Source organism: Myodes glareolus, chromosome 15 (genome assembly GCF_982192425.1).
Source record: "Myodes glareolus chromosome 15, mMyoGla1.1, whole genome shotgun sequence".
Classification (NCBI taxonomy): Eukaryota; Metazoa; Chordata; class Mammalia; order Rodentia; family Cricetidae; genus Myodes; species Myodes glareolus.
The window spans coordinates 4,695,653-4,710,714 of record NC_142040.1 but is presented as its reverse complement, the minus strand read 5'-3'; the positions used below and the strand labels follow the sequence as shown (position 1 = coordinate 4,710,714).

Sequence of the window (15,062 nt, the reverse complement as noted above, 5' to 3'; positions counted from 1 at the left end):
TTTACTCTTAGCCATTCTGACAAGTGTAAGATGGACTCTCATATAAATTTTGCTTTGAACTTCCCTGATGGCTAAGTGTTGGGTGGAAGCTGCTCGTTTGTTCCCAGCTGCATTTGTTGAGGGAGGCTGCTCGTTCATTCCCAGCTGTCCAGACCTGAAATAATCACTCAGAAACCATATTATTTGCAATATTATTTGGGCAGTAGCTTAATTGTATTTCTGGCTTTCTCTTATATCTTAAATTAACCCAGTTCTATTATTTTATATTTTACCATGAGGCTCGTGGCCTACTGGCAAGTTCCGGCGGCTGGCATCTTTCTCCTCTGGCGGCTCCATGGCTTCTCCCTGACTCCACCTCCTCTCTGTATATATCTCTTTCAGCTGGCTTTACTCTCTTAAGCCAATGGCCAAAAGCAGTTTCTTTATTAATGAATGGCAATAAAACATATTCACAGGATACAGCACCTCCCATATCAACTAACGATGTTGAACATGTCATTGTTTCTTAGCCATTTGAGCTTCCTCTACTGAGAATTCTGTGTTTATATCTCTACTACATTTTAATTGGATTATTTGATTTTTTTTATATCGAGCTTCTTGAGCTCTTTATAGATCTTGGATATTTGCTCTCTATCAGATGTAGAGTTGGTTAAAAAAAAAAGAAGAAGAAATCTTTTCCCATTCTGTAGGCTATTTTGTCTGTTTGACAGTGTTCCTTGTTTTACAGAAGATTTTCAGTTTCATGAGGTTCCATTTATTAATTGTTGATCTTAGTACCTATGCTAACAGTGATTCTATTCAGAAAAATCTTCTCCTGTGCCTATGAGTTCAAGACTATTCCCCACTTTCTCCTCTATCAGATTCAGTGTATCTGGTTTTATGTTGAGGTCTTTGATCCATCTTGACTTGAGTTTTGTGCAGGGTGACAGACATGGTTCTATTCACATTCTTCTACACACAGACATTCAGTTTGATCAACACCATTTATTGAAGATGCTGTCTTTTCCAGTGTATATTTCTGGCTTCTTTATATTAAAAATATCAGGTATCCATAAATGTGTAAATTTATGACTGGGTCTTCAACTGGGTTGCATTGATCAACATATCCATTTTTATGATGTGGTTTGTAGTACTACAGCTCTGTAGTAGAGCTTGAAATGAGGGATGGTCATATCTCTGGAAGTTCTTTTATTATTTAAGATTGTCTTAGCTGTTCTGGGTTTTTTGTGCTTCCATATGAAGTTGAGAATTGTGTTGTCAAGGTTTATAAAGAACTGTGTTAGAATTTTGATGGGGACTGCATTGAATCTGAGAATTGCTTTTGATTGGATGGGCACTTTTACTAGGTTAACTCCACTGATCCATTAACATGGGAGATCTATCTTTCTTTCTTCAAAGACTTGAAGCTTTTGTCACACAAGTCTTTCATTTCTTTGGCTGGAGTTACCCCAAGATATACTATTTGAGGCTATTGTGAAGGGTGTTGTTACCCTGATTTCTTTGTGAGTCCCAGGAACATTTGTATATAGGAGAGCTACTGATTTGATGAGTTAATCTTGTATCCTGCTACTTCACTGAAAGTGTTTATCAGCTGTAGGCGTTCCCTGGTAGAATTTTGGGGTATACTTATGTGTGTGTATATATATATATTTACGTATACTTATGTATACTATCATGTCATCTTCTAATAATGATACTTTGACTTCTTTTCAATTTGTATCCCTTTGAACATCAGTTGTCTCATTGCTGTAGCTAAAATTTCAAGTACAATATTGAAAAGATATGGAGAGAGTGGGCAACCTTGTCTTTTTCTTGATTTTAGTGGAATTTCTTTGAGTTTCCATTTAATTTGATGTTGGCTATTGACTTGTTGTAAATTGTCTTTAATGTGTCCGTTGTATCCCAGTCTCTCGAGGACTTTTATCATAAAGGGGTGCTGGATTTTGTCAAAGGCCTTCTCAGCATCTAATGAGATGATCATGTAGTTTTTGTTTTTCAGTTTGTTTATATTGCATGTTACATTGACAGATTTTCCTATATTGAACCATCCCTGCATCTCTGGGATGAAGCCTATTTGATCATGATGGATGATTTTTGGTGTGTTCTTGTATTTGGTTTGCAAGTATCTTATTGAGTATTTTTTTTAAATCTATGTTCATAAGGAAAATTGGTTTTTAATTCTCTTTCTCTTTTGGATCTTTACATGGTTTGAGTATCAGGATGACTGTGACCTTATCAAATGAATCGGGCAATGTTCCTTCTGTTTCTACTTTATGGAATAATTTGAAGAGTACTGACATTAACTCTTCTTTCAAAGTCTGCTAGAATTCTGTTGTAAAACCATATGGTCTTAGGCTTTGGAAGGCTGGAAGATGTTTAACGACCACTTCTGTTTTACTGGGGATTATAGGTCTATTTAAATTGTTTATGTGATCTGAATTTAATTTTGGTAAGTGATACCTAATGAGAAAATTATCCATTTCTTCTGAATTTCCAATTGGTTGGAATGCAGGTTTTTAAAGTATGTCCTTATGATTTCCTGGATTTCTTTGGGGTCTGTTGCTATAACCTTCTTTTCATTTCTGATTTTATTAATTTGGATATTCTTTGTGTCTTCCAGTTTTGATAAGGGTTGTCTATGTTGTTGATTTTCCCAAAGAACCAACTCTTTGTTTCATTGATTCTTTGTACTGTTATCTCTGTTTCTATTTTATTAATTTCAGTTCTCAATTTGATAATTGCATTTCATTCAGTACTCTTGGGTATACTTATTTCTTTTTATTTTAGAGCTTTTGGGCATGCCGTTGAGTTGCTAGTCTGAGCTCTCCAATTTTCTTATGTAGTCACTTAGTGCTAATAACTTCTCTCTTAGCAAGGCTTTTATTATGCCCCATAAGTTTGGGTATGTTTTCTGTTCATTTTCATTAAATTCCGAAAAGTCTTTAATTTCTTTATTTCCATCTTGACCCATTTATCATTCAGTAGTGAGTTGTTCAGTTTCTATGAATTTGCAAGTTTTCTGCTCTTGATGATATCCAGTTTTAATCTGTGTAGTCAGGTGGATGCAAGGTGTTATTTCAGTTTTCTTGTATCTATTGAGACTTTCTTTGAATGTGGTCAATTTGGGAGGCAAGTTCTGTGCTAAGAAGAATGTATGTTCTTTTGTGTTTGAATGAAATATTCTGTAAATATCTGTTAGGTTCATTTGGTTCACAACATGTGTTAGATCCTGCATTTCTCTGATTTGTTTTTGTCTGGGAAACCTGTTTATTGGTGAGAGTGGGGGTATTAAAGTCCACCACTGCCAGTGTGTGAGGGTCAGTGATGGTTTAAGCTATAGTAGTGTAGTGTTTCCTTTACAAACATGGCTTTGTATTTGGGCACAGATGTTGAGAATTGAAATGGATGTTCCTTTGATGGTTATATAGTTTCATTCCCAATATATTTTGATTAATATTGGTTTGAAGTCTATTTTGTTGTGTATACCAACTTCCTTCTCGGCTCCATTTGGTTGAAATATATCTTTTCTAATCCTTTAACCTAAGGTAATAATGCTTATCCTTGATATTGAGCTCTGTTTCCTGAATGCAGCAAATGGATGGGTCCTGTTTTCAAATCCATTTTGTTAATCTTTATAGTGGGGGAGATGAGGCCATTGATGTTATGTGATATCAATGAACAATGATTGATAATTCCTGTTATTTTAAGGTTGTTGTCAGTGGTGGTGGTGGTGGTTGTGTTTGTGTGTGTGTGTGTGTTCCTTCTTTTAGTTTTGTTGATGTGAAATTATGTATTGCCTGTGTTTTTACGTCTGTAGTTATTCTCCTTGGTTTGGATTTTTCCTTATAGCACATTTTTTAGGACTGGATTTGTAAATATACATTATTTAAATTTGACTTTATTATGAAATATCTTATTTTCTCCATTTATAGTCATTGAAAGTTTTGTTGGGTATAGTAGTCGAGGCTGCCAGCTGTGGTCTCTCAAGAATGCAACATATTGGCCCAAGCCCTTCTGGCTTTTAGAGTCTACATTGAAAAGCCAGATGTAAATCTAATAGATCTGTCTTTATATATACTTAGTCTTTTTCCTTTGTAGCTTTTAATATTCTTTCTTTGTTCTGTCTGTTTAGTATTTTGATTATTATGTAGCAAGGGAACTTTCTATTGTGTAGAGTGGCCTACTTGTTCTTCTGACAGGTGGCTCATTTTCTACTGCAATGCACTCTAGCTTCTTTAGAAAGAAATTGTGTGTATGTTAACGACGCTGCTCTCACACTTAGACATCCTGTGCTTCCCTTAGGTAATGCAGCTCTTAGGAAAGATAGAGGCATCTACTTCTGAGCACACCTCAAACTTAAAGACGGTCCAGGGAGATTATCGGCATGAAATGAACCTCTTAGAATTCAAGTAAGTAAATGGATGATTTTTAATTCTGTTCAGTGAATTTCAAAGGTTTTGCATAATGAAAGAACTGACAATAAATAAAACCTATTCCAGGAATTTGAGTCTAGACAAAAAACAAAGTAATAAATCAACTCAGTAGACATTCCACACTAAGGTAATTTGTACAATGTTTATAAGAGAATAAATGTGAATTTTAACATAATTTATGTTATTTAAAGTTTAAACCATTGCATTTATTTATTTATTTATTTATTTATTTATTTATTTATAGAAGTGTGCATGACTATCATAGGACTGACTCTCTCATTCCATCATGTGGGACTCATGGGTCAGCTCAGGTCAGCAGACTTTGTGCGAGCTCCTTTACTGCGGCATCTTTGCAGCCCAGGAATGTGAATTTGCTGTTTGTTCTGCACACTGGCTGTTCTGTAAAATTCACTCTAACGCTTCCTATAGCATAATTTTAGTTTTTTACCAATTTTATATTACAATATATCAATGTAAAGTTCTACTGAACACAAATTGATTACAAAAAGGTATCTGATATGCTTTAGTACAACCTTGATTTATTTACACTTCCTCTGTGGCTGTGTAATTGCTGCTTTATATTGCCCTTTTAGAAACTGGTCCTTACCCCTCCCACACTGAATTTCCCTTATTTGAAAAAGAAAGTAATAAAGAGGATTAAACAAATGTTTGAATGACTGTAGTCCTGTTTAAATGACCATCGTGTCCCAAGAATGTAACACAAAGGAAAATCATTACTTGGTTATTGAGTACGATGATCTTACCATTCTTTGTATCTTGTTCTTTTCTCTCTGTGTCCCAAAGCACCTGGAAAATACCATGCTCTCTCTATTCTCCACATCTCTTCTGTATTCTCACTGACCATATGAAACACCATAGTATTTTGTACTTCAAAATCACGAAGCCAACAAACTATAGTATGCGATAATGTGAACACACTTTACTTTCATCATGTTAAAATGGAAAATGTATGTACCCTAAAAATTATGATAGATGAGTTTTTGCCAAAACCTGGAGACAGAGATTTCTCAAGTAAAGGGAAACTATCAATTTCTTCATATTTATAACATTTTCAGATTCAGAAGCTCCCATCCAATGAGACTAATCAGTAAGCAGCTATGTGGTTGATCTAATACCTTTACTTTCAGATTAAGGAAAAGAAAAAATATTTAAAGGGAAAGTGAAAGTGCAAACCATTTTAGATATACAATTTAAACTGTGAACTTTCACAGTTTCTGCGGATGTCAGCATGGAGGCCCCTGAAAACACTAAAGGTAGCGCTACCACACGAACCTGCTATACCACTCTTAAGTGTACACACCTGACGGGCATTCAGTCACGATACCGCAGAAATGCTTGCACATCCGTGGTTATCACTGCTTTCTTCACAAAAGCTAAAAAGTATAATGAGACTAGATGCCCATCAACACATGAAGGGTAAGAAGACTATAGTACATGCACAGTGAAAATTCTTTCAGTCATAAAGAAAAAGTGAAATAATAAAATTTATGGGGAGGTGGAATGGAAGATGATTGTGTTAAGTGAAATAAACCACACTCAAGAAGACAAATATTGCATATTTTCTGTCATATGCAGAATCTAAGAGTATGTGTGTGCACTTGTATGTGTGCATATGTGCGTATGTGTGAGCACACTCGTTCATGTTGTTCAGGTCAGAAAGTAAGAAGGGAACAAAACAAAGGGAGGAAAAGACGTTCGGGTGGAGAGAGAGAAGATAATGGAATCCGGATGATGCGAAGCAGAAGGAAGACTATGGGGACTGAGGAAAGAAGCCATAAAGAGGAGAGAGAAAAAGAGTGAAGAGCAGACTTGATTAAGAACAGCAGGCCTTTAATCCCAGCACTTGAAAGGCAGAGGCAGGGGCCAGCCTGGTCTACAGAGTGAGTTCCAGGACCCCCAGGGCTCTTACACAGAGAAACCCTGTCTTGTAAAACCACAAAGAAGAACAAAATATAATAACATTTAAGTATGAAAATGCCATAGTAAAATTCATTACTTTGCACATTAACTTTAAATTTTAATTAGCATAGTAAAATAAAAATTTCTAGGTCAAAAAGCATATTTTTAAAAACTTTTTAACAAGGAACTCGCAAATGAAAACAAAACATGGAGTGAAATTAAGCAGACCCTAAGTCTACACATCTCAGTGAATGTCTACACAGGTAACTAGCTGGTGTAAGTTTCTCTTTAAATAGCATAGGTGTCTGTCGTTTTATCAGCAATGTACACAGGGGTCTTTCCGCCATTCCATCAGAACCGAGCACGCTTCCCTTGCAATGTCTGCAGTCTACCAGATGGAACAGGATGTGTTTTAATGTGCAGCCTCCTCACTGCCTGATTTTCCTTTTCTGTGATTTGCCTATTCTTATTTGTCAAATTTGCATCAAAATTTTAAAATCATTTTCTTAGCCCATCGGAATCCTTCCCATCAGGGCTGCTAACCTTTGACAGAGGTGTGTGTTACAAATGCTTTTGAATAAGTGCAAAGTAAGCTGGGCAGGCTACGTAGTACCTCTGTGGCAGATTAGATTTTAACATTTATCAAAGCTGCTCTTAAACAGCAGTCAGTTCTCCTCCAGCTCCCCAAAGCATGCAGTTCACAGCTGATGTCAGAATGCTGAGACTCTAAGTTTACGTTCTGAGAGAGTTGTGCATTTTTCTCACTTTAAAAGAAGCATTGTCACGGAACAAAGGATGTGGTTCAATAAAAATATTTTAGTGACTTTAAGGCTAAATTTTAAAAGTAATTTCACATTTAGAGACTGTAACAAATTTTTCTGTCAATTAGATATATTTTAATTGAGCTGAAAAGCCTCCGTGTTGTGTGCAGGCTTCCTATTGATATATATCATGATGCCACCTGTTACTAGATCTTACAATAGTGGTGGGCACTGGAGTCCTCGGAGTCACCTCCTTCTGGAGGCAACTTAGTCAGCTGCTCAGCTAAATAATATCCTAAGTCAACAATTTAATTCTTATACCGCAAGACTGTTCCTATCATGAGAAGCAGCTGTCTACTGGTACAGTTTTTCAGGGGCAACCTAGGCCAGTCGCTCTCAGTAGTTCTCATGGCTTGGCAGACAGGGGTTTATAAGAAAAGAGAAGGCCAGTAGTCAGTGTCGTAAAGACATGAAGTTCAATCTTATTACCACACTTGGCAAACGATATCATGGCAGAAATCTGAAAAGTTTCCAAAACAGCACTGTATGACACCCATCTTTGTATACTTAGCACACCACATATTCAAACACAAATGGAAGCCAACCAATGCATGGGCGAGCTTTCAGAATTACATGTGGAATTTATCTTAGACACATACATGTGGGAAGAAAGCATAGGTGAATAAAAAGCTAAACACAGGTAAAGCAGGAGTCCAACAGTGCCAAAGACTTGGATAGAAGTGAAAAACACAGGGCTTGTTTACAGAAAACTACCAGTCCCTAAGACCTCAAGCCTCACCCTGCACCCCACCCTGCATGGCAACTCTTAACACTACTCAAAAGACGGGGCATTTTGAATTACTATGAAGTGATCTGCCCAGATCACACAAGCAGTGTCTAACTTCAAAGCTCGGGTGGTTATTTTTAGTACATGATGCCTCTAAGACAGTCATTTAGTTTTTCGTTTGTTTATTTGGTTCAGTCCTGGAGATCAAAGCCAGGGCCTTCTACACACTAGACAGACAATCCAGTAATGCATCCCTTTCCCTTAACATAAATGAGTTTACAAAAACTATACTTACGGGAGTTAACTTACGAGGAAAATATATTTGTTAGAATTAATTTCTCACTTTTGACATGAAGCTCAAAACTGACTCAATTTCCAAAGGAACAGCACATAGTCTACCACACACACACATAAAAAACATAATTACAAAAAGTAGAAATATCTTCTGTGTTTATAGATTCATTACAACCCATTGCTTTTTTTCCTTCTCTTTTCTTGTTTTTTATTTTTATATTTTTACATTCACTTTGTCAAAGTCACAGTCTGATTTTTTTTAAGAAAATCTTTAAATCTTCTAAAAACTGTTAATTTGGTGAATTGTTTAGGGCAAGACATTGCATTGGGTGCATCAGTGGCTCTGGTAACAATGGTTCAGAACGGAGCTGTGTAGTTTGAATATGCCAACCGTAATGAAGGCATTGCACCATTGGTCTCAGCTATGACTGGCCTCTGCTGTAACTTCAGGTTCCAGTTAAGCCTTCCTAGAATTGCGCTGAGGATGAGAGTTAGCCTTTGTTTCATCTACATAAAAATTAAACAAGAACAAAATGAGTCACCTGCATTGTCCTACTGAGGGCTCTGACTATATTTTTAAGTCTGGCTTTTGCTTTTAAGAAAAATTTTAAAAGAGCTGTTTACCTTTCAACCTACCTATCATCTGCCTACCTGTATGCCTGTCTGTCTATCATCTATCTATCTATCTATCTATCTATCTATCTATCTATCTATCTACTTATGGCTGAACTACTCCCACACCCTGTACTCTAGATGGTTAGGTAACTAAATTGTAAATGTCACACACATAATTAATGACACTGTAATTTTTAACTATTAGTTCTGCAATCTACAGAGTTAGGGGAAACCATGCTCCTGATGTTAGAGATAATTCTAAGCAAAGATTTACACAAACTTATTTTGCTCTATCTTCAAAGGAAAATGCTTTTTAAAATGTTTTTCTGTTTTAATATATTACCAGCAGATGTAGTCTGATTTCTAGTGTTAACAGGAAAGCCATTCTTCAATTGAAAGCTGGCCTTGTAGTAAAGAGGTTATTATAGTAATTGTGTTTGGAGTTTTATTTTAATTTCAGAGTTTCAATTAGCAACACACCCTTTCAGAAGATGCTTCTTGGGCGTAGTGTGTTCTTGTTCAGAGAGACATTCATACTGTGTATATGAGAAAGGAGCAAAGGTAACATTCATTACAAGCAAAAGTGAGCTGAGAATCTCATTCTCACTTACTGTCCCTGTAAACTATAACAACTAATTACTTCGCCAGACAGAGAAAAGAAGATGAAAATCAAAGCATGGTAGATCTCTAAATAGCTTAACAAGCTTTTTTGTCAATTTGTACTTTATTTTTTTAATTTTATAAAGTTTAATATTGAAAAAAAGCTTGGAAATAAATAAAAATATCACACACCCAAATTAACCAGACCCAAAGTCTATCCATTTCAGTGGACTTTTATACAGTTAAAATAGACACTGGGAACAGATGCTGTAACTTCACATTAAATTTCACACACACTTTCAGTATTGAATATATCTTATGCATTTATCTACTACCAAACCCAAAAGTTCCACGACAGAGTTAGAACTAGGAAAACAATGAGCTTCATTCACTCTTTCATAATGTGTGTGCATTGCCGGCATTTTTGTCCTTCTTCATTCCCTTATGTTTCTTCTTTCTTTATATTATGCTCTAGCCATGTACATTTGTTTACAAACATGCGTGCATTACAGGTTAAATTCTGCATACCAGAGAGACTATGCAGTTTCTTTCTGATATCATATGACCTTGCTAAATAATATATATTCTAAGTCCTTTAATCTTCCTGAAATATTTTTAACTTCATTTGTTTAGAGCTCAGTAGCATTCTATTTTATATAAATACCAAATTTTCAAAATACATTTATCTGTTGAAGACAACTCGATTGATTCTAATTCTTTGCTCTAGAGAATAAAGCAGCCATAAACAAGAGGGTGCAAATATCTTAGGATGGAGTATGACATGTGCTGTGTATGGCCAGGAGTAAATAAATTCCTTGGTTATATGGTAGTCCTAGTTTTAATTTTTTGAGAAATTGCCAAATTGATTTCCACAATGGCCATATTAGCTAATTACTCAGCAAAAGTGAGTAAGGGTTCTTTTCTCTCCATGTCTTCTCCAGTATTTGTTATCGTATTTGTTGATGATGGCCATTCTGACTGGGTGAGGTGGTGTCTCAAAGGCGTTTACTTCTCATTTCCCTGATGGCAAGGGATATTGAATGTATTAAAGCATCTATTGACCATTTGTATTTCTTTTTTTTTTAACCGTCTGTTTAGCTAATTTGCCTATTTGTTATTTGGCAGTTTCATTTCCTTGGTATTTAATTCTGGCTGTTCATTGTAAAACCTGTATATTAGGCTCTGTCTGAAATGTAGCTGGTAAAGATTTCCTCCCATGCTCTGGGACATCTGTTAACTCTGTTTATTGTTTCCTTTGCTGCACAGAAATTTATAGATTCAAAATAAATTTACACACAAAAATTGAGATAATTCCTTGTCTCCTCCCAGACCATATTGTAATAAAACTGGAAATCAAAAATAAGAGAAATTACAGAAACCACAAAAATATTTGGAGAATAAATAACACACTATGGGTAATTCACAAAATCAGAGAGGAAATAAAAAAATTACTAGGGACAAATGAACAGAAAATGCATCCTATCAGAACCTCTAGGACGCAGCCAAAGCAGGCCTAAAAGAAAAGTTACAGCAATATGTACTCATATTAAAAAATCAAATAACCTAATGATACACCTCAGGGCTCTCGAAAAACAACAACTAATCTTAGAGAAGGTAGCAAGAAGTAATAAAAATTAGGGAAGAAATTAATGAAATTTAGATTAAATGAATAATACATAAAATGAACCAAGGATTGGTTCTTTGAAAAATTTAGTAAAATAGACAAACCTTTAGTAAATCTGACAAAAAGAAAAAGGAGATGACTCAAATTAGTAAAATTAGAGATCAAAAGGTGTCATTTTACTGGCTTCTATGAAATACAGATCATCATTAGAAATTACCATAAGAACTTAGGCTCTGAAAAGTTGGATAACTCAGGAGAAATAGAACATTTTCTAAAGCATATTATGTATGAATATTAAACCTCAAAGATATAAACAACTTAAACAGTTCAATTAATAAACAATGAGAAAGAAGCTCTTGTTAAAAGCCCAGGACCATATGGAGTCTATCAAACTTCCAGGGAAGATTTCAGACCAATTTTCTTAACTTGTTCCATATAATAAGAAGTGAAGGAACACTGCCAAATTCGTTCTTTGAAACCCATATCATCTTTATTTGATGAGAAAAACAACTACAGACCAATTCCTCCTTTTGTTAAACATAATTTCTTTTCTCATACAATACAATCTGATTACAGTTTCCCGTCTCTCTTCACCCCTGAGCTCCTTCCCACCTCCTCTCCCATCCATATCCCCTCCCTTTCTGTGTCTCCTTAGGAAAGGACAGGCTTCTAAGAGGTAACAAGCCAAGCCAACAGAAAAATAAGAGAGCCCCAAGAGCAGGCGCAAGAATCAGAGACCCACACACACATTCAGGAATCTTATAAAAGGACTAAACTGAAAGCTGTGGTGTATATTCAGGGAACCTGGGGCAGGCCTGTGTAGGTCCTGTGCTTGCTGCTTCAGTCTCTGTGAGTCCATATGAGCTCCTCTTTCTGCTTCCTCTTCCAGGGGGTTTCCTGAGTACTGAAGTGAACAATTTGATGGAATCACTTAGAACTGTGTGTTCTGAGGTCTCTTTCTGCACAATGTCTGGCTGTGGGACTATATTTGTTCCCACCTGCTGCAGGAGGAAGCCTCATCTATGATTGCTGAATAAAGTACCCATCTATGAGCATAGCAGAATATCATTTGGAGTCACTTTATTGTTACTTTCCGCAGTTTTTTTTCAATGTCGTTATTATGGTTTTTGTTTTTTATTACTATTGCTTTATAGCACAACTTGAGATTAGGAATGGGGATACCTCCAGAAATTCTTTTATTCTTCAGAATTATTTTAGCTATCCTGGGTTTTTTGTGTTTTTATATGAAGTTGAAAATTGTCCTTTTAAGGTTTGTAAAGAATTGTGTTGGAATTTTGATGGGGACTGGATTGAATCTGTAGATTTCTTTTTGGTAGGCTGACCATTTTCAACATAGCAGCCCTACCAATCCATGAGCACGGAAGACTTTTCCATTATCTGATAGCTTCTTCAGTTTCTCTCTTCAAAGACTTGAGGTCCTTTCCATACACATCTTTCATTTACTTGTTTAGAGTTTATCCTAAGATACTTTATATTATGTGTCTACTGTGAAAGGCATTGTTTCCCTAATTTCTTACTCAGTCTCTTTATCTTTGTATATGAGAAGGCAACTGATTTTTGTGAGTTTTTTTTTATCCAGTTGTGTAGGAGAAGACCACTTATTCATTTCCTGACCACCCAGACCTGAGATAATCACACTGAAACAATATTAATTATAACACTGCTTAGCCAATTAGCTCATGCGTATTTCTAGCTACATATTACATCTTAAATGAACCCATTTCTATTATTTTGTATTTTACCACAAGCCTAGAGTCTTACTGGTAAAGGTTCTGGCATCTATCTCCTTCGGTGGCTACATGGCGTTTCCCTGACTCTACTGCTTGGAATTCCTGCCTTACTCTATTCTGCCCAGTCATAGGCCAAAAGAGCTTTATTCATTAACCAATAAAAGCAACACATATACAGAAGGACTTCCCACACCACAGCTACTTTGCTAAAGGTGTTTATCCGCTGTAGGAGTTTCCCAGTGGAATTTTTGGGATCACTTATATATACTATCATATCATCTGCAAATAGAGGAAGTTTGACTTCTACCTTTCCAATTCTATTCCCTTGATCTTTTTTGTTGTTGTTATTGTCTTATTGCTCTAGCTAGAACTTCAAGTACTATATTGAGTAGATAGGGAGAGAGTGGACAGCCTTGTCTTGTTCCTGATTTTAGTAGAATTGCTTTTAGTTTCTCGCTAATTAATTTGATGTTGGCAATTGGCTTCCTGTAATCTACCTTTATTGTGTTCAGGTATGTCCCCTATATCCTCAATGTCTTCAGTACCTTTATCATGTAAGGCTGTTGAAGTTTATCAAGGCCTTTTCTATATCTAATGAAATGATTATATGGTTTTTTCTTTCGCTTTGTTTATATGACGGATTGCATTTATTGAGTTTCATATATTGAAGCATGCCTGCATCTCTGGGATGAAGCCTAATTGATAATGGTGGATGATCTTTTTGATGTGTTCTTTAATATTTTCTTGACCAATATATTCATTTCTTCTGTCATACCTACAATGTCTGATACTGTCTCTTTCATCTCTTGTATTCTGTTGGTGAAGCTTGCTTCTATGTTTCCTGTTCAAATTCCTAAATTTTTACTTCCAGAAATCCCTCAGTTTGTTTTCTTTATCAATTCTATTTGCATGTTCAGGTCTTGAATAGTTTTATTCATTTCTTTCCAATGTTTGTTCGTGTTTTCTTGAAGTTAGTTCCTTAAGAATTTCCTCGTTTAACTTTTCTTGTATTTTTTAAAGAGATATATTGATTTCCTCTTTAAGGACCTCTATCATCTTCATGTGGTTGGTTTTAAGGTCTTTTTCTTGTGCTTCAGCTATGTTGAATTATTCATGATAGCTGGACTCTAGTGGAGACAAATTGCCTTGGCTGTTTTGGATTGTGTTTTTATGTTGGCATTTAGGCATCCAGGTTTGAGATGATTAAAGGTCGAGCTGTTGATTTCTGGATTTGTCTTTATTGTATGGGTGTTTTATTCCTTGGTTTCTGTTTCCTCCCCTTGATGCCTGTTGTCTGTTTTCCTGGCATGCTCAGCTGATGTGCAAAGGTGTTTGAGGCTGGAAGAGTGGGATGAGTTGGGAGAAGAAAGGTTGGAGGGAAAGGTCTTTGTGATATATTGGAGATTGGGTCAAAGCAGGAAGGGAGACACCGCAAGTTTTCTGCTGCAGAGCTAAGGACAAGACTTGGGGAGATTAGATAGGGAAGAGCAGAAGAAGAGGTGCATCCACCATCACCTTACTTGTTCCCTGGAAGGAGAAGCCCTTGGGATAACAGGAGGTCTGGAATTGGGGTTTGGGACAAAGAAATGAGTGGGGGAAGGAAGATTAGAAGGGGAAGATCTGTGGATCCACAGAAGTTAGAAACGGAGGTGCAGGAAAGTCTGCCACAGGTGTTCTGCTCCAGTGCTGGGCATGATACTGAGGTATTGGATTTGGAGGACAGGGGGAAAAGAGATCTGCAGGCAGTCTCTTGGTTTTCCGGCAGGTTTGGTACCTGCTGGAGTTGGAGAAAGGAAGTTAGGAGGGGATGATCTGTGGGATCCATAGGAAATGGGGGAGGTGGACAAGGAAGGTGCACCTGGTGCTCTGTTGAAGAGCAAGGAATAAGTCTGGAGGATTGGATTTGGAGAGGAGGTGGTCACAATGAAGGTCCTCAGTAGACTTCCTGGTTCCCTGGCCTGCTTACCTGGTGAATGTCTGCTGGTGAAGGAGACTGGGGTGGGATAAGTTTGGGAGAAAGGAGATTAGGGAGAAGATCTTTGTGATCTGCTGGGTGTGGGGTCAAAGAGGAAAGAGAGAGACCACATTAGGTTTTCTGCTAAAGAGCTTGAGATGAGACTGGAAGACATACCTGGAAGAGCAGAAGGAGAGGTATGAATCCACCATCAGCCTATTTGTTTTGCTGGCAGGAATGGCCCTTGGGTTATCCAGGCATCCAGACCAATTTTTTGATGAATACAGATGCAGAAATTCTTAACAAAATATTTGGAAACAGAA

General features: G+C 36.6%; 1 protein-coding gene across 2 annotated transcripts in view; it reads left to right on the top strand.

Moving 5' to 3' along the window:
* Window positions 1-15,062, top strand: part of Fam81b (family with sequence similarity 81 member B) — a 91,998-nt gene that overhangs the window by 64,663 nt on the left and 12,273 nt on the right. For both annotated transcript variants that reach the window (XM_048424385.3, XM_048424394.3), the window contains exon 7: window positions 4,303-4,409. In XM_048424385.3, the coding sequence (XP_048280342.2) occupies window positions 4,303-4,409 (107 nt within the window). The remainder of the gene's footprint in view (window positions 1-4,302; window positions 4,410-15,062) is intronic.